Here is a 20,053-nt window from a genome sequence, read left to right as displayed (position 1 = left end):
ATACAGTATTGCACATAATAGTGTTTTATATTGTATTTTGTTATAGTTTCTATAAATCATTATTTGCCTTACTTAGACCCTTCTGTGGAGCAGGACCAATGATCTCGTTCACCGTTACACTAAAGCTGCTGGAAACTTCATGACACTAGAAGACACATTCATGGGATTCCTATTCAATGGTCTCATGTGGTGTGGGAAGTCGTCTACGCCAGGTAAACACCCATGTATAGAAATATATATAATAATAAATCATTCTGGCATATGCTGAATTACATCAGTCCGCCCCCTTCCCTGTCTCACCCTCTCCCCACCTTATCCCTCCCCACTGTATTACATACGCCATTCTGATGTGGACCACGGATCGGATGTCATTCACATGCCATTTGGATTTCATGGCCCCATCCAACAGAATCAGGAACCAAATCGTATAGTGTACGGGGGCCTTAAGTCTTATTAGTCGGGTGAGGGTTGCTAGGTTGACAGTGTCTAGGTGGACAGTCAAAAGTGTTGACACAGGCAAAAGGTCAGCATTGAAAAGATCGACATGAAAAAGTTCAACATGAGTTTTTCACCTTTTTTTTGGTGTCTATGTCGACATAGGTCAACACAGACACCGTATAAGTGTACTGCGGCCCCATGCTGTGCTTCAGCTACACTATTATACCCCCTTCCACTGACATGTAATGACCGTATCCCAGAAACAAAGGGGAAACTTTACTAAACTGGGAGTTCTACTTCACATGGGATGTTGCTATATACAACCAATCAGGATCTTATTTATTTAACACCTTCTAGAAGATAATATTAGTATCTGATTGGTTGCCCATAGCAACATCCCATGTGAAATAGAACTGCCATCTTAGTAAATTTCCCCCAAAGTGTATGAAAGAAACCTGTTCTTATACCTTATATCTATGTGTGATTCATTTCAGGGATGAATTATAAATCGTGTCCTGCATGGAATGAATGTGACAACAACTCCATCTCTGCTTTCTGGAGGATGGCATCAACTGCGGTAAGTGACGCCATGCAACAACCACTGATATGGGGGAGGCATATGGGAATTCCATACAATGTAACAGCAAAATAAGATCTCAAGTTAAAAATAAATGTGAAAACAACATAGCTCACCATCAGGTATTTATCATCAATCCTTTATTTATCCTTAATAATGGGAAGGTTTGCACCACACTTGCCTACAGTACTTTGATTTTCACCTCTCCAGGAGAAGCCAGTAGAGGCAACACGTCAGGGGGGGGGGGGGGGGGCGCAGTGTCAAGGATGACATCACTTGGCCCCGCCCCACAAGCCATAAAACTCCATGATTCGCGGACCGGGAGAGGGGGCTGTGCTTAAATGATGCAAAATGCTGCTAGTGCGTCATTTTAGCCCCGCCCCCTCTCTTCGGATTCGGGATTTGCGGTAATTGAACTAGCTTGGAAGGGGGAACGGGGGCTCTGGCCACCTTCCTAGGGGGCCAGGAGGTAGACCCACTTTCCAGGAGCCTCCCGGCCATTCCTGGAGGGTAGGTAAGCCTGGTTTGCACTAGTAATAGGGGCTGATTCTGAGGTTAGAGCAAATCAAAAAAGAGCAGGTAACTTTGGGGGTAATTCAGACTTGATCGCACTGCTGTGAATTCGCAGCAGCCAGCGTTCAGTTCAGCCGGCGCACCGCTAGAGTGAAATCCCGCCTTGTGAATTAATGTGCTCGCTGTGCAAATGGAAATCGATTCGCAGCTGAGCGAATATGTCCAAACCCGTTGTAACAGGCCCACCATCTACTGATATTTGCACTGGGCACAAGTCATTGCAGGCTCAGCGGAACCGAGATATTTACTCAGCGGTGCAATGGAAGAAGGTATATCCGGCCTGGAGCTGAATATCCTAATAAAAGTATAGCATAAAACCCCAATGCCACCTCATAGGTACTATAAAAATTAAGTCCTATCTTGGGTCAGATGAATGAACCCTCCCATACCCCCTAACGTTATTGAACAAAAGGAATCTTTGCTTTTTTAATGTGGGCGGATTTTAAAGTTAAGAACAATGGGTCGTATTCTAGTTCACTCTTTCTGACAAAATCCTTCTTAGATGGACAAAACCATGTGCACTGCAGGGGGGCAGATGTAAAATGTGCAGAGAGAATTAGATTTGGGTGAGTTATTTTGTTTCTGTGCAGGAAAAATACTGGCTGCTTTATTTTTACACTGCAATAAAGATCTCACTTTGAAGTAAAACCCCAAACAAATTGAATTCTCTCTGCGCATGTTACATCTGCCCCACCTTAAGTGCACATGGTTTTGTCCATCTAAGGATTTTGTCAGAAAGAGGGAACTAGAATAAGGCCCAATGTTACCAAGTTGTACTCCATAACAAATGAACCTCCATACCACCAGATTCCTTCTATCAGACAGGGAAAGCACTGGCACCTTTACAAATCCATGCAATAACCTGGAACGTTGGGTGCATGTGCTGGATAATAGGTGCCTGTCCCGATGTCACAAAGTGGTATTTGCAGGTCTGCACCTTCATACATGATCCTAACTTTTTACTATTAGCATGTATGCTACCAAAGCCTTACTATAGGTGGAGATTTACTTACTGTATGTTATTTGTTTTATTTTGTTAGTTTGCCCGCGCATCGTGTGGAATAGTAAATGTGATGCTAAATGGCTCCACGGACGGTGCAATTGTTAGAAAAGAAAGGTACTTTCTATTATTTTATATGATAAATATTTTGGGTGAAATTTAATAGGATGAGAGATTCAGAAAGTGAGAGATTTGGTAAGAAATCTCCAGGTTTTTTTTAAAAGGGGCAATCATTTACACTGCAATACCAGTTTGATTCTGCCGTGTAAATGATTGCCGTTTAAAAAAAAAACCTGGAGATTTCTTACCAAATCTCTCACTTTCTGAATCTCTCATCCTATTAAATATCACCCAGTGTATCACCTATTGATCATCATGAAAAATGTTTTTGCTATGCTTACTACACATTGGAAGAATTGTGATATTTATATCACTTTCAAATTGCTAAACTGGGTCCAACCCAGGATCAAATTCCTTGGTCCAACCCTTTGACACTGAACCCGGGACGTGAGTGGTGTCCCCTCCAGCGCATTGACAGGAAAGGAGAGAGAGGAGTGGAAATAAGCGTCCCTTAATTAGGAGTACCGTCTCCTCTTCTCAGTTATGATCATATAAATAATCAGCGTAAATACCCCTCATGCGCGTCAGGGTGATTTTTCAGAGGTATTCCTGTAAAAAAGAGAGAAGAGAAGTGCATATAGTGCAATACGTCCTCTTTTATATATAAAAACATATATAACCGATACAAGTGGAGTAATGCAGTGAAAAAACAGATTGTAATTACCAGAATTATATGAGAGCCCTTGTTAGAGAAGTTCTCATATAAAGTGTGGAAAATGGAGATTCCCAAGGTCTACCCTTGTACAATCCCAAAGACTCCTGTTCTGGGACAAGGGCCGTCCTTTTTCACTGTTCTCCCCTGCTCCTAATGGCACCAAAGCATTTCAATGCCGGCAGGGATCTTTTTCAAGGTGATAACTTGTGATGTGCTATGCTTGGGGTTTAAATCCCCCTCCTAATTATATCCCCAGCAGCTCATCCATAATTGTCCTTTCCCTTAGTGATCCAGACTTCCGGCAAGCCTGGACACCTTTGTCAGTGCATCCCTAGTTACCGCACTTCACTTCTGGTTGGGCGGCTGAGATTGTTGGGGTTGCCGTAGTAACCGGCCCGCTGTCAGTATAAATGTAGATAGTGATGTGAAGAGGCGGCACTCTTAAGTCTTTGAAGAAATATTTCAGGCGAGAAACACCATAACTTATATCAACTGACGAAAGTTTACAATAAAACTGAAACGTTGATATAGGTTATGGTGTTTTGCGCCTGAAATATTTCTTCAAAGACCTAAGAGTGCCGCCTCTTCACATCACTATATATATATATATATATATCAATCAACAACGTAGAGGTGGCACACGAGTCAACAGCATAAAAGACACGGACCCCGCAATTAGGTTGACGTTTCGAAGCTTTAATATTACGCTTCTTCTTCAGGACCAAGTTACAAATGACACCAGTGTAAAACAGACATTAAATACATACATACATACCGATACGCCCGCCGCGAGTTGACATCATCAAGCCCTGTGTCCAGGCAAGTCCTGGATATCTCCTTGACACTACATCTTTCATTAACCGTCTTACTGAGATTGTTACTGTACCTGCTGGCTGTTTGTTATGCAGCATTGACGTAACTAGCTTGTATACCGTGATTCCTAACTGTGGTGGGTTAATGGCAGTGCGCAGGTTACTGACAGACAACCCGGTGTATACACATACACATAGCTATCACATCAATGTTTGATTCCCGGCATGCTATCTGGTCTTTCTTTTATTTTATATGTTTTTTATTTGCATTTTAAGAATATGAAAAACAACAAGGACCGTCCAGTCTTGGACCTCCAAGGACAAATACAATACATAAAATCAAACACTATGACATTAACATATGCAAGCAAATATACGACAGTTATACACTTACATAAACTACCAGTATTATTGACAGGACGGATCGCTTTGACATCTTATTTATTAATCTTTATAGTAATGTTCCGAAACTATTCTACTTCTTTGATATATGCAACAATATGGGATTTTCTACCCCGGGCCCTTTGTATGGCCTTCGTATTAGAGGTCTCTCATCTAGTGCTCTCTTCCGAAAAGCTTCCCAGTCTGTCCATAGTTTTACATTTCTATCGGACTGATTTTTCCCTAAGGTTTCCATTTTATAGCTATATTCGATCTTATTTATTACTTTCTGAGAGGATGGTACTTGTTCTTGTTTCCATAGTTGGGCAATGGTTGCAATTATTGCAGAAATTATTTGATTTAAGAGATATTTCTTCGTAAAAGTTAAGTTTGATGGTATAATATGTAGTAGTATCAAATGTGGTGTTAATTGTACTACCAAGCCCAAACTCTCAGAGAGCAATATTTCAATATCAGACCAAAAGCCCTCTAGTTTCACACAGGACCAGAAAATGTGCTTTATATCCGCTCTTTCTCCACACCTCCAGCACGCATCTGGGTGGTCTGGGAAGAAACCGTTAATTTTAACTGGAGTATAATAGGTTTGATAAAAAAAATGTAAAGTACCTTTCGATATGCAGTATGGATCTAGACATATGGTTAACTGTGTTAAATAGTTGTGACCATTGCAAAATATCCCATACAAAGTTCAAGTCTTTTTCCCACCTCTGCTGCCATATGGTTTTCCTCTTATACTCTTCATTTCCTTGTGTTAAGGTTCTATACCAAAATGTAATTCCCCCCCCTTCTTCTTCAAACCATAAATATACTGCACGCACTCTATAGGCAATGATGTTAACTCTCTCTCGAGACAAAAATATCAGATTGTAACCAGTGCCTAATCTGGAGAAATTTATAGAAGTCGGCATTTGGAACTCCAAATTTATTCTTTATCGAATGACATTAATTGTCTATTATCATACAAATCTGCAAGTGTTTTTATAGAGAGCTTTTCCCATAATTCCAAATTAAGATTTGGGATTATTTTTGTTAAGGCACCTAAGGGTAAATGACCTATAGGAGAACCTTAAAGGTTCATCATTTCTAAAAATTTATACCAATTCTGGAGTATGGCTCTCATGGATTTTGTTAGCTCCTTACATCGACTTCCAAATAGGGGCGGGAGCCATAGTAAGTGTTCAAAAGGGATTGTTGGCGTATTGTCCAACTCTGGATCTAATCGTAAGTCATTTCCCATAGGACCACACACATATTTAATTTGATCAATTAGCACGGCTGATTGGTATGTTTCCAGATTCGGGAGGCCAAGGCCACCTCTATCTTTAGGGAGCATTAGATATTTCTTAGCTATTTTAGCTCGTTTATTCCTCCAGATATATTTGTTGAATATGTTGTTAAATCTAGCTACCCAATATTTGGGGAGTGCTTTTGGAATGGCACGAAATAAGTATAATACCTTAGGGAGTAAAAACATTTTTAACATAGCAATTCTACCCAATACTGATGTTTCTATATTCATCCAGTTGTTTATTTTTGTATTTAATTGATGAAGGAGAGGGGCATAATTAAAGTCTATCAAGTTTTTTTCATTAGATACAAATTGGACCCCCAAATACTAGAAAGTGTTTTCTTTCCATCTAAATTTATATCTTTCTTTCAGAAAATCTCGATCGTTAGAATCAACATTCAGTAAGAGGGCTTCAGATTTGTTTGTGTTAAGTTTATAGTATGATACCCTTGAAAATTCTTGAATAATATTCAAGAGTGGGGTCAGGGTTTGCTTAGGATTTGTAAAGAAGAGAAGTACATCGTCTGCGTATAATAATATTTTATGTTGGATTTTATTTATCATCGGTCCAGTCAATTCTGCCGATTGTCTAATAGTAGAAAAAAAAAGGACTACCCTAGGGTGGTCCGAGGGCGCTGTATATGGGGTGAGTGTCAAAAAAGCTGCTACTTAAAGGGACTGAGTGGGTCCCTAAAAAAGAGAGGAAACAATGGAGAAATGAAGTAGCGCTTACCAATGAGAAATGATCAAAATAAAAATCATTTAATTACATATAAAATAAACATAATTCATATACACATTTATAACAATAAAATGGTACCATAAATATGGGGGGGATAAAACCTCTCAAAAGGCCCTCAATGTATGCCAATGTAATTGAAAAAAAGAGATGGATAGGATCCGCTCCTATTTGTGCCGTCTAGGTACAGTCCCGAATGGAACAATAGAGTCCTTTTGGACTGGGGATGTTGGGGGTTTATTTTCCACTGGATTCAATAGTACACACAAGATGAAGGTATATTTACCACTGTGTATCCCTTGGGAGATTTATATCCATATAGGACTGCTGTAGCAAGCTGTTTTTCTCCTTTTGAAGGGTGGAGGTAGATGAAATTTCCTCCTGGGTAGGAATCACGATGTATGTGGAAAAGCAGGGTGACAATGTCCCGGACAATTGTATTCCAACAATGGGGATTGGAGACGGCTGGTTGGATCCTGATGCATATAAAATAACGATGGCAGTGAGGGGCTGTGAGAGGGAGCAGCTTCCAACGCGTTTCACTGCCTCTAGGGGCAGCTTTTTCAAGGATATGCTGCTCTTTGTGCAATGGGGGTATTTCAGCTAGTGGTTCGATCGCCAGTACATAGATTACCGGAGAAAGCGGGCAGCCTTGTCTTGTCCCGTTTGTAATCTGGAACCTCTGTGATAGGAAACCGTTACAATACACTCGTGCAGTTGGCGCAGAGTATAGCGAAAGGATAGCCTTCAAGAAGTTCCCCTCAAATCCATATTTTTCCAAGGATCTTTCTAAGAATGACCAGTTTAAACGGACAAATGCTTTTTCTCCATCTAGGGACAGAACCACCAGCTGAAACTCTTTCCTAGATGTATATTCCATGATCTGTATTGCTCTATAGATATTGGCCCTTATTCTGATCGGTGCGGATATATCCGCGTGCGTTCGGGCCGCCGATGTTTTGTGTCTGCGCATGTGCAGAGGCGTCTCTGCGCATGTGCGAGCGGGGCGTACGGCGAAATTCCGCATGATATGTGAACACTCCGAACAGGGGGTGGAGAGGGGCGTGAAGGGCTATTTGGGCTCATTACCATATGTATACGCCCCGCGTTTCATGGGAGTTCCCATGAAAACGCTGGGCGTACGTATGGTAATGCGGCCGTGATGCACGTGTAGGGGGCGGACATATGACATCGCCGGATGTCAGCTGCCCACCCAGATCACTGCATTTGCACGGAGAAATGCCCGTGTGGTCTGAGGTTGCGGGAGCTGGTGGAGCACTCGGTCCTGCATTCGATGGTCTGCGACCATCGAATGATGGGGGAGGTTCCCTTAGATGGAGGAGGCGTATTCCGTGAAAAATACACGTGCGGTCCGTTCGGACAGCTTCTTACCGCATACGGACGGAGCTGGCGATCCGTATGGAAGGCGGGGTTTCGCACGCACGGTCCTGGCCGCATAATCGGCTCCGACCGCACCGATCAGAATAAGGGCCATTGTGTGTACCTTGTCTATCCTTGACAAATCCGGCCTGGTCTATCTTTATTAGATCTTTTAAGATTGGGGTAAGTCTATTGACAATCATCTTGGCAAGAACTTTGATATCACTGTTAAGTAATGCAATTGGTCGATAGTTGATGGGAACTGTGAGGTCTTTCCCCTCTTTCCCTATCATTACTATCCTTGCTTCCAACATCTCTTCGGGGAATTTACCCGTTTTGTTTGCATCAAGGAAAACCTGGAGTAAGATGGGTGCTATTTCTTTCTGGTATGTTAAAAATAAATTGTTGATAAAGCCATCTGGGCCCAGGTGCTTTGTTTACTTTAAGGGTTTTAATTGCGCCCACTACCTCCCCTAGGTTCCAAGGGGCATTAAGCTTTTCCCTCTGTTGCTGGGATAATCTCGGTAGATCTATTTTGGAGAAAAAGATATCTATATCCTGCTGGGTCGGTTGAAATGTCTCCAACTCTTCCCCTAAGTTATACAGCTTCCCCAGGTAATCTGCAAATATATTGGAAATTTCTGCTGGGTTAGTTATTTTCTCCCCTTTTTTGTTAAATAGTGCTTTTATTGAGCTTTTAAGCCTCGCCCCTTTGATTTTCTTGGCCATAAACCTTGTGGCTTTATTAGCCTCCCCATAGAATTTTTGTTTAAATCTGTCCATTTGTCGGTTTATTTGTTTAATATTTAATGATTCTAACTCTTCTCTTAATTTAAGGAGATCCTTTAATATTTGATCATTGCCTGGTTGTGCTTGGTGACTTCTTTCAAGTTCTTTAATTTGTTCTTCAAAGTCTATCAGGAATTGTCTTTCCTGTTTTTTTTATTCTGGCGGTGATCTGAATAATTTTCCCCCGCATGACTGCTTTTAAAGCGCACCACATATTGGTCGCGTTAGTCTGTTGAGGGTTAGTAAATAGAAGATATTCCTCCAGGGCTTCTTTTACTAAGTTTTTGGTATCTAATGAAGAGAAAATATAGCTTGGGCAACGCCAAATTCTAGGGATTGTGTTAAACACCGTTTGTTGCCATAGGATTAGAAGGGGCGCATGATCAGAACACGTTTTTGGCAGAATGTCTGCTCTTTTTATATTTTGCAGGGTGACCCTATCTGTAAACACAAAATCTATTCGGGAATAAGTTTTATGGACATATGAAAAAAACGTGTAATCCCTAGCAGCCGGGTGGAGTACTCTCCAAATATCATACATTCCAGCATTGTGTGTGATCTCATTGAACTTTTCCACCAATCTTTTAGATGCTTGAGCTGATTTTAAACTTTTCTGTTCTGATTTGTCTAATTTCAAGTCCCTTACTAAGTTAAAATCTCCCAATATGAATAAAGACCCCTCTGCTACCGAGTGGAATTTCTGCCAAAAGGTTCTCAAAAAACTAATTTGTGAAGTGTTTGGTACATATACTGAAGCGATTGTAACTTTTTTATTATTAAGTCTCCCCTTTATTAGGTATCTTCCTTCTTTATCAGTTACTTGAGATTCTATCTCCATATTGATCTTTTTTTTAATCAGGATTGCCACTCCCGCCTTTTTATTAATTGCACTTGAGAAATAAGCTTCAGTATATTTACCATTACACAAACTAGGTTGGTGTAATTTATAGAAATGTGTTTCCTGAAGGGCTGCAATCCCGACACCTTGGTCATTTAGATACTTCAAAATTCTATTCCTCTTTTGCGGGGAATTTAGCCATTTCACATTCAAGGACATCAATTTCATCAATCTACCCATATTGTTGCATAGTACTTATTTCAGAGGCTAGTTTTCCTCCTGTCAATACAGACATCACAAATAACTGGGTGAAGTGTCACAGGCAGGTTGTGAGGGAAAAAATGGAAATATAGAATTTTAGTGGTAAACCAACATGCGACCTTTTAGCAAGAAGAATATTATGGGGTACTAGGTTGGTGGTGCTCCCAAAAGATTCAGCAGGATAACTGAATTGAGATAGGTGTCTTAGAAGAGACGTAGGAAGAACGAAAGGGTTTTTGGGGCACACTTGAAATATTAAGAAAGTAAAAAGATGGTGTACAAATGTGTGACATAAAATCTAACCTTTATTGATTACACTTAAAATACATACAAGCACACGTCAATTTGATACAGAGAACAGTTTTAAAATGCAAATCAGCATGTGAATTAAACTGTGGAATTTATTTTATAATAGTAAATACACAATGCAGACAAAAACGAAATTGTAATACAATAACCGTCAAGTGGGCGAAAATGATTTTGCAGGGAATTTACCAGGCAGTAAATAATTTGGGCAAGGCAAGTTAACACAAGATAATGATACCGTGCACAAAAATGGTGCAGAGGTTCTTAATATTTTGGAGTCTTGCTTCAGACCCTCCTTGAGTGGTATACAACAATTGATGGACCCGAATGCAATGATAAGGGTAGCAGGTTTACATTACTATTGTTAGAGCAGGATTAGTGGATAAGAAAAGAGGGAGGAATGCTCTTCGTATGCATTCGCTACTTCTGCTGTCTGAGTGTGTGATACAGCACTGGATATTCCCTGGTGGTCTCCCAAGAGCTACTGATCCAGCCAGTCGCTGCTTAGCTGCTGAGTTCGGATGGGATCAGGCGGCCCAGCGATGTATGGCTGTATATGGCATCAGATGAGAGAGCCTCAAATGGAACTAGGAGCCAGTTGTCACTTCTGCTTTTTCCCCGGTGTCACCCAGGAGAATGAGAGAGTGAGCGAGTCCAGATGAGAGATGATAGTAGATTAGAATGAATAGATATGAAAGGAGAAAATTATGCTCCCAGAGTAACAGTATATGTACCCACTGCAGGATTTAATGGATTCGTGGTCACTGAGCCAGTAATGGGAAATACTGTGCACAATGTCACATGCAGGGGTGAGTAAGGTCTTTATAGATCTTGGATCATTGTATGTGCAAGATAGATTAACTTATCAGCAGCATACATAACAGCATGTGGCTCAAAGCATCTATTGAATGAATATATCAACACGTATTGGTTGTGGGCACCAAATAATGATAGCAAATGTCAAGATAAAAAGACAATATTTATCCGTTCAACAGAGTACAGCAATATTTATCCGTTCAACAGAGTACAGCAATAAAGCAATAGTTGAGGGTCTTTGAACTGTTCGCAATGATTAGAAACAGGGAGACTGACCTTTCAGTGTTAATTCGCTAATTATTGCTAAATTAATTATAACAACAATTGAGCAAGGTGGTGCAGGAGAATTAGAAAGATAATATAATATAGTAGATGTTTCTGCAGTAACTCTCCACTACTTAGTGGAAGAGCAATTGCACATGACCATAATAGCAGACTGGGTAACAATAGTAAGCAAAAAAGATAGCCTGAATGTAATAATTAGCGCTCGATTTGTCATATAGCGGACACCTAATTATAGAGTGCCCCCATATGGCAGAGCGCAAGCGTCCCGCTCAGTAGCGGTACTGATATATGCACGCACCAGACACAGAGTCTGTACGTGAACGGCAATCTGTGTATAGGGTGCAGATTACCTTTCATACGTATCAGCGGGATCCAGGCACGGTAGTACAGACCGTGCGGCGGGTGCTCCCACCGTCTAAGCCGTAACAGCCGCACTGCTCTGAGAGGGACTGAGGGAGGGCTCCGAGTGGCTGGAAATGCCCTGACGTCAAGGAAGACACGTGTTTCGCCCCGATTGGGCTTTATCACAGTGACGTCCAAGCCCAATCGGGGCGAAACACGTGTCTTCCTTGACGTCAGGGCATTTCCAGCCACTCTGAGCCCTCCCTCAGTCCCTCTCAGAGCAGTGCGGCTGTTACGGCTTAGACGGTGGGAGCACCCGCCGCACGGTCTGTACTACCGTGCCTGGATCCCACTGATACGTATGAAAGGTAATCTGCACCCTATACACAGATTGCCGTTCACGTACAGACTCTGTGTCTGGTGCGTGCATATATCAGTACCGCTACTGAGCGGGACGCTTGCGCTCTGCCATATGGGGGCACTCTATAATTAGGTGTCCGCTATATGAGAAATCGAGCGCTAATTATTACATTCAGGCTATCTTTTTTGCTTACTATTGCTACCCAGTCTGCTATTATGGTCATGTGCAATTGCTCTTCCACTAAGTAGTGGAGAGTTACTGCAGAAACATCTACTATATTATATTATCTTTCTAATTCTCCTGCACCACCTTGCTTAATTGTTGTTATAATTAATTTAGCAATAATTAGCTAATTAACACCGAAAGGTCAGTCTCCCTGTTTCTAATCATTGCAAACAGTTCAAAGACCCTCAACTATTGCTTTATTGCTGTACTCTGTTGAACGGATAAATATTGCTGTACTCTGTTGAACGGATAAATATTGTCTTTTTATCTTGACATTTGCTATCATTATTTGGTGCCCACAACCAATACGTGTTGATATATTCATTCAATAGATGCTTTGAGCCACATGCTGTTATGTATGCTGCTGATAAATTAATCTATCTTGCACATACAATGATCCAAGATCTATAAAGACCTTACTCACCCCTGCATGTGACATTGTGCACAGTATTTCCCATTACTGGCTCAGTGACCACGAATCCATTAAATCCTGCAGTGGGTACATATACTGTTACTCTGGGAGCATAATTTTCTCCTTTCATATCTATTCATTCTAATCTACTATCATCTCTCATCTGGACTCGCTCACTCTCTCATTCTCCTGGGTGACACCGGGGAAAAGCAGAAGTGACAACTGGCTCCTAGTTCCATTTGAGGCTCTCTCATCTGATGCCATATACAGCCATACATCGCTGGGCCGCCTGATCCCATCCGAACTCAGCAGCTAAGCAGCGACTGGCTGGATCAGTACCTCTTGGGAGACCACCAGGGAATATCCAGTGCTGTATCACACACTCAGACAGCAGAAGTAGCGAATGCATACGAAGAGCATTCCTCCCTCTTTTCTTATCCACTAATCCTGCTCTAACAATAGTAATGTAAACCTGCTACCCTTATCATTGCATTCGGGTCCATCAATTGTTGTATACCACTCAAGGAGGGTCTGAAGCAAGACTCCAAAATATTAAGAACCTCTGCACCATTTTTGTGCACGGTATCATTATCTTGTGTTAACTTGCCTTGCCCAAATTATTTACTGCCTGGTAAATTCCCTGCAAAATCATTTTCGCCCACTTGACGGTTATTGTATTACAATTTCGTTTTTGTCTGCATTGTGTATTTACTATTATAAAATAAATTCCACAGTTTAATTCACATGCTGATTTGCATTTTAAAACTGTTCTCTGTATCAAATTGACGTGTGCTTGTATGTATTTTAAGTGTAATCAATAAAGGTTAGATTTTATGTACTTACAGCACTTTGCACTCTCTCAAGCCCACGTCCTGATGAAAAGGCCGACACGGCCTTGAAACGTCGACAGATGACGCTGTAGACCTTTTTCCTTTTCTGCACCAAATAAATATGGTTTAAAAACCAGGAGCCTTTTGGAGTGCTGCCTCTTACTTTTGGACCCTGTTACAGGTCTCAAGCATCTGCCAGTATATATATATATATATATATATATATATATATATATATATATATATATATATATATAAAATGGGAAAAATGATAGGAGAGGGAGGGATAGAAGAGAAAGCTGAAAGCTAGAGGGCTTGGGAATATCTAAGAAGAGTGTATTATCTTATCCGTACAGAACACCTAACACAAGTTATAACACCTTCTCTTATTACTGCATGGGATGTTCTGCTACCCGGGCCCTGGTTCTTAAGCCATATAGCAATATTCATTGGAGACAAAATATTGTCTAATTATACAACATACAATCTATCCCCCCATCCTATCCTTGATCTTTGGTACATACAATACCATATACAAACTTGAGTCAGTTACTTCTAACATGTCCTGCTTAGCTATGAATACTAACAATTCACCAAGACAGAAGGCACTTCCAATACCACCATCTCTTCTTGCTATATAGAATGGTCTATTGCACCTTTAAAGCATAGCTGCCTCTTATTCTCCGAAGAGGTATGTAACCACCTCGGAATTCAATTATCCATCAACCTCCTTATACATAAGTCTAAAATATAGTCCTATCTGTGAAAGGTAAGAGCATAGCAGTATTAAACCATTCATAAGTGATATAGAGCTCTGGCTGCCATTCATAGCCCCTTGTTAATGTATCGCAAAAAAGAAAAAGAAAAAGGAAGACCCCCCCCCCCCCCTCCTCAGACCCCCACACTCCCCTCTCATTTCAACGTCCAGTCCTGGGGAAACAGAAAGTAAAAAAAAAAATTGTGCTAGGGGGAACTATAACTCTCTTTCCTCTATGTAGTAGTAACAGAAATCCATTCTTGTTGCAGAGAGCTTCGTTTTTCTCCCCCGGTCTTCGGCACTTGCAGGTTCCATTGATTTAGGCCCTCTCTTGCCTCTTCCTCTGTTCTCCAAATTTTCACCGCTCCTTCATGTGACACAATAAGCTTCACTGGAAAACCCCATTTATATTTTATTTTGGCTTGTCTAAGTTCTGCTGTAATTTTTGAGAATGTCCTCCTTTTCGCCAGGGTTGCAGCTGATAAGTCCCCATAAATCTGGAGGTCTCCCAGTACCTCCGCCATTTTGACCTCATCTCTGGAAGCCAGGAGTATTTGTTCTTTTATATGATAGTAATGCAGCTTTAGAATTACATCACGTGGAGACTCAGCTTGTACTGTTTTTGGTTTTGGTAACCTGTGTATTCTATCAATGATAAAGAATTCTTTTGGAGAACCTGGGAGGATGCTGTAGAATAGATCTAAGGCATATTGGTTTAGTTGGGAGTCTAGAATTGTTTCAGGGATCCCCCTGATTTTTTAATTATTTCTCCTTGCCCGGTCCTCCGCATTAACCAGTTTTTCTCTGAGGAAAAGTACTTCTCCTTGTAGGGTTTCATGTGCTGCTTTTAACTCATTGTGAGCTTCAGCTGTTGTTTCCAGTTTCCTCTCTAATTGATCAGTCCTTTCACCTAGCGCTGAGAGCTCTTTTGTTAATTCTTGAAACTGGCTTTCAAGCTCCCCTGCCAAATCAGCTTTTAATTCCGACATCGATTGCAGCATTTTACGCAGGGTTATTGGGTCATCTAAACTATCTTCTTCTGTAGCAGCCGACATATCGTTTGGGTTATCTTGAGCTGACTTTCTGTGTGTGTTCGGGGGGATAGAAGCTCTGTCCTTAACTTTATTTGTCGGTGTTTGCGACATTTTAAAGATACTTGCTGGTGTATTCACCACAGGTTTTGTTTTTTTTGTCGGCATTAGGTAAGGTTTCTAAATAGAGATGTAGAGCTGAAATTTTTATATGAGACTAATGCAGCGCTGTATCTGCTCTTTTAATCGAGAGGAGGCAGTGTCTCCTATGGGAGGCAAGCAGGAGAGGGACCTATTAGGACTCTTACATCTTTTGGAGAGGGGCGAAGCGGCACATGATATTTATTCTAACATTTTATATATATATCACAGGGTGTCCAACCACCGTTCCCCTGTGAACAATTAAGTAAGTGGAGAGGGGTGGCGCAGGGCACTGTAGATGAAATATTTTACCATACTGTAAACTCAATAGTGTGTCCGTACATAACAGTCACTTCTGCAGAGACGCGTATAAACAAGTTCTGTATGTTTCAAGCCAGTGTCTCACCTCTTGTCTGCCGATGCGAGTCCTACCACAGGAAACCCAGTCCAGCCGGCTCTCGCTCCCCGCTGACCTCTCCCTCTACGGGCCCGTTCGGCACACCGTGCACTGTCTCTCACTTGCTTTTAGCCCTCGGCGTCTCTCCTGTGTGATGCGGCGGGTAAACACCGACCTCTAGGCACACTGATATTTACGAGCCTGGGCTAGCGCGGACTCCAATACGGCAGCTGATCAGCCTAAGGTTTTCCTCTCCGGCCCCGCTTACTTTACCGTGGGCACTGCGGCTTGTAGCGAGTGGCGTTGGGCAGCTTGCTCCACGTAGGTCCAGCTCGCGTCCCGCTTCCGGCGCCGTGCATCCTGCGTCCCACACCCTCTCCACGTTGTGACGCTTCAGTCACCGGCATGCTATCTGGTCTAAGGCTCATAGCAGACTGTGCTTTTATATGTGAGCAGTTACCAACACACCTGTCACTAATCATCTAGGGAACTTGGTTAACATAAGCTATGCATTATGGGTTAAAACATGGTGCATGAGAGAATGTGACCACAATAAGACTAATTTAAAAAATTAATCTAATAAACAATATATACACTAAACATATATATAGCATTAAGGAGCTATGCAAGATAAGTATAAGGAATATAGATAAAAAAAAAATAATGAATACATATGCATATTACCCCAAATACCTGTAGGAAGAGAGCCTTTTATCTGTATGTTGTAATGACAGTAATCACTCACTGGATATAATTTGCAGTACTTTACCTTATACACGGTTTTTGTTTTATTATTTGTAGAACACTGATTTTTTTTTTTTTTCCTATTTCAGTTTTTTTAGAAAATCAGAAATTCCCTATATGGATCCAGCTAAAGTAAATGAAGTGAAGCTTTGGGTGATTGATGACATTCAAGGAGAGGACAGGTAAGCAGCAGTGACTCAGGGGCCCATTTATCATTCATATTTGTGGCTAAATTCCCAGAAGTGTTAGTCGTAAATATTAAGTATCACTGGAATGTATCAGCTGTCCTTGTATTTACAGGGAATGTACAAAACAGTGGCGGTTTTTACCTATGGGCTGCAGCCCCCCCACAGGTAAAATCCACCACTGTAGTGAAGCCAGAAGCAGTCTGTGAGACTGCACTGGCTTCACTGTGACTGGCAGTGACTTCCTATTGGAAGTCCGACCTGCCAGTCACCAAGGCAGTCCCATTGGGAGGTGTTCCCTCCCTCCGGGACACCTTTCTGCGGGCTGCCGAGCAAAATTGGCAATTGTGCATGCGCGGTACCTATATCGGTACTGTGCTCGCGCTGGTTCCGGTGCCTGTCATTTATATTGTACAGGCACCGGGACCAATATTCCTTCTATGGGCTGTTGCCGAAGCAGTTTGTACTGCGCACGCGCCAGTCATCATAGGACAGGCGCTGGGGAAGGGAGGAGAGCGGCAGCAGTGGCGACAGGGGGAGGGGGGTGCCTGTGGCCAGAGGCAGCCCCCCTCCCCCAAAAAGGTAGAAGCTGCCACTGTACAATATACATATATTCAGATCACTATCCCATCCTACAGCCCGGGAATCTACTGAGGTTGTTGGCTTCATAGAGTAGATCAGCTTATCCTTTGCAAGAAACAAGATCTCTGGCGGCGATATATCTTTGTTGTATACAGAGACTGCTCTCTGTAACCTCATACACGTTACTGTTTGTTACATAGCACCTCGCTGTTTTTGTGTTTCAGAAATTCCTGTAATAGTGACTCGTTATTAGAGCTAAAACACTACATCGAAGAACACAAACTGAAATATTCCTGCATTGATAACTACAAGTAAGTAGACTGTGTTGTAATTCCATGTGTGCTTTATACAGTATATGAAGTGTAACCGGGCCTACACATGAAGCAACTGTGCTGAGCGATCTGAACGCACAGCAAGATTGCTCAGCACACCGCTGGAGTTAATATAGGGAATTCTGCTGTAGAGAAGGACTTAGGGGTCATCATAGATAATACATTGGGTTCACTGCAGGACATAAATGAATTGGAACAGGTACAGAGAAAGGCAACTAAGCTAGTAAAAGGTCTTGAATCACTAGAATACAAAGATAGGTTAACAAGGCTGAATATGTTTTCACTGGAGAAACGGAGGTTGAGAGGTGATATAATTAGTATGTTCAAATGCAGGATTCTCTTTGCAGCACATACATGTAATCAGGGGTGGATTGGCACACCGGGAAACCGGGCCATTTCCCGGTGGGCCGGCCCAAAACTCCTTAAAAACGGGCCGGCCGCGCTCCCCCCTGGGCCGTGGCACTTTGCCCACATCCAAAATGGCCGCGGGGGGCTGCTGCGCATGCGCGATAGCGCACAGCACCTCCCATCAGCCTACAAGTGTGGCGGCAGGGGGTTCCCAGCTCCCATTCCCCCATCAGGAGCCGGCAGAAAGCAGCAGCATTACAGACACCGCACCCCCCCGCATTACATTACAACCACGGCCACGCCCCCCCACCCCTCCCCCGGGCTGCTGCACGATTGTTTCCCTGGGCTGGATTGAAGTCCCATTCCGCCCCTGCATGTAATACTTAGATTAGTTTCCAATAACTATATGATTATATTAATGAAATGTAATAACTGTATGATTATATTAATGAAATGTTGTGCATTTTGTCTTGTCAACTCAACAGGCCAGTCCAAGCGCTGCAGTGTGTGAACAACTATGATCGGCCAGCCTGCAATCAATGCAGTTACTAATATGCATTGTGCTCTCTTTCTTAAGGCACATTATATTCAACATGCAAATAATCTGTTACGGGTTATTGAACAACACAATCGTACTGTTAGCATGTTGTGTCTTACAAATGATTAGGTTAGTACCTTTTTATGTGGCTATTATTACTGGCATCAAGGTTGTGTCACCGCACTATTCTAGGGACCTTATTCTGGTTCGCAGCGCTGCGTGTGATTTTAAGCCTGCTCACCGCTCGCATTGCTGCCCGCCCCCTTTTGCATGGCGAATTCACCCACACGGCTGCAAATGGATGTTTTGCATAAACATCCATTTGCAGCCTAGGGGTCATGAACCACATAATTCGATGGTCGCTGACCATCGAATGATGTGGAGCATACACAGAAATGCGCATGCGCAGAAGAAAAACATTGCGCTCCCATGTGAATTCACATCGGAGCGTAACAACCACAATAAGGTCCTAGATATACTAAGCTTCAAAAAGTGATCAAGTGGAGAGTGATAAGCAACAAGCTAATCAGCTCCTAACTGCCATGTTACAGGCTGGATTTAAAAAATAACAGTTACATTTTTGAAGCTTAGGGCATCCAGCTCACAATTAGGAAAGTTCCACTGGACCATTGTACAGGGAATCAGTGCCGCATTCTACAGTACATAGGTCTGCTAAGTACATATTGGAGCAGTAAATGTAATGTCTACATAACAGTGCCTGATGTGATTGGCTGTGGATGAGCAGCCTGTCTATTATAACTTGAATAATTCACATTGATCATCAATTATATAGAAAAGTATTGCACCTTTTTATGAAATAAATAGTGGATAGAATAGAATATATGCATACCACCAAACTGTCCCGTTTTTAGTGGGACCGTCCCGGTTTTCTGGGATGTCCTGACCCCCCCCCCCCCGCCACGCACAGCATCTATTCAGTGACACAGAGGGCAAAAATTGGGCCATGGTCCTCATTTGCATATGTATTTCTCCTTTTTCGGGAGCGCACGCGCGTCTCTCTTCTACAACTGCAGTAGTTGGGAGGTATGTATATGTTGTGATAGTGGGAAGGTGATAACTCACCAGCCAATCAACTCCTAACTGTCATTTCTCAAACAAAATTGTAAGAATAACAATCGGGCGCAATAACACTACATATGCTCCACTAGTCAATCTTTAAACCAATTTGTGTTGGTTATATAAAATGTGCTATGGCTGCTTCTAAAGGCAATTCTGGAGATTGCCACTTGAAGATAGAAAATTTAATTAGGAGATGAAAATCAATTAGCTTTGTGTATATAAATATACTGAAATATATCTGACTCAAAAGAGAGCGCCACACCTCTGAACAGTTATTTCAAAAAATTCATATAAAGATTTATTATATAAAAAAGAGAGAAAAACAATAAAAATACATATAAAATCACAGTACACAGTATCTCAATAAAGGTTATCCCAAATAGGGATGCAATAAAGGCATTAGCCAATGGTATCACTTTATAGTTTACTAATAAAACCCAACTCTAAGGTGGTATTTCTGCACAAGAGT

General features: G+C 41.9%; 1 protein-coding gene and 2 pseudogenes across 1 annotated transcript in view; 2 read left to right on the top strand and 1 right to left on the bottom strand.

Moving 5' to 3' along the window:
• Nucleotides 1–19,419, top strand: part of LOC146044945 (ADP-ribosyl cyclase/cyclic ADP-ribose hydrolase 1-like) — a 48,085-nt gene extending 28,666 nt beyond the window's left edge. Inside the window, exons 3-8 of the mRNA XM_083163651.1 lie at nucleotides 77–212; nucleotides 933–1,015; nucleotides 2,629–2,705; nucleotides 16,609–16,701; nucleotides 17,511–17,597; nucleotides 18,452–19,419. Coding sequence (XP_083019777.1) covers nucleotides 77–212; nucleotides 933–1,015; nucleotides 2,629–2,705; nucleotides 16,609–16,701; nucleotides 17,511–17,597; nucleotides 18,452–18,518 — 543 coding nt within the window. The 3' untranslated portion in view covers nucleotides 18,519–19,419. The remainder of the gene's footprint in view (nucleotides 1–76; nucleotides 213–932; nucleotides 1,016–2,628; nucleotides 2,706–16,608; nucleotides 16,702–17,510; nucleotides 17,598–18,451) is intronic.
• Nucleotides 10,620–10,736, bottom strand: LOC146039159 (5S ribosomal RNA; annotated as a pseudogene).
• Nucleotides 12,882–12,998, top strand: LOC146038342 (5S ribosomal RNA; annotated as a pseudogene).
• Nucleotides 19,420–20,053: the final 634 nt, after the last annotated feature.

This window comes from Crinia signifera, chromosome 1, assembly GCF_055691185.1.
Source record: "Crinia signifera chromosome 1, ASM5569118v1, whole genome shotgun sequence".
Classification (NCBI taxonomy): Eukaryota; Metazoa; Chordata; class Amphibia; order Anura; family Myobatrachidae; genus Crinia; species Crinia signifera.
The sequence above is the reverse complement of the archived record's forward strand: the minus strand, read 5'-3'. Positions and strand labels throughout refer to the sequence as shown.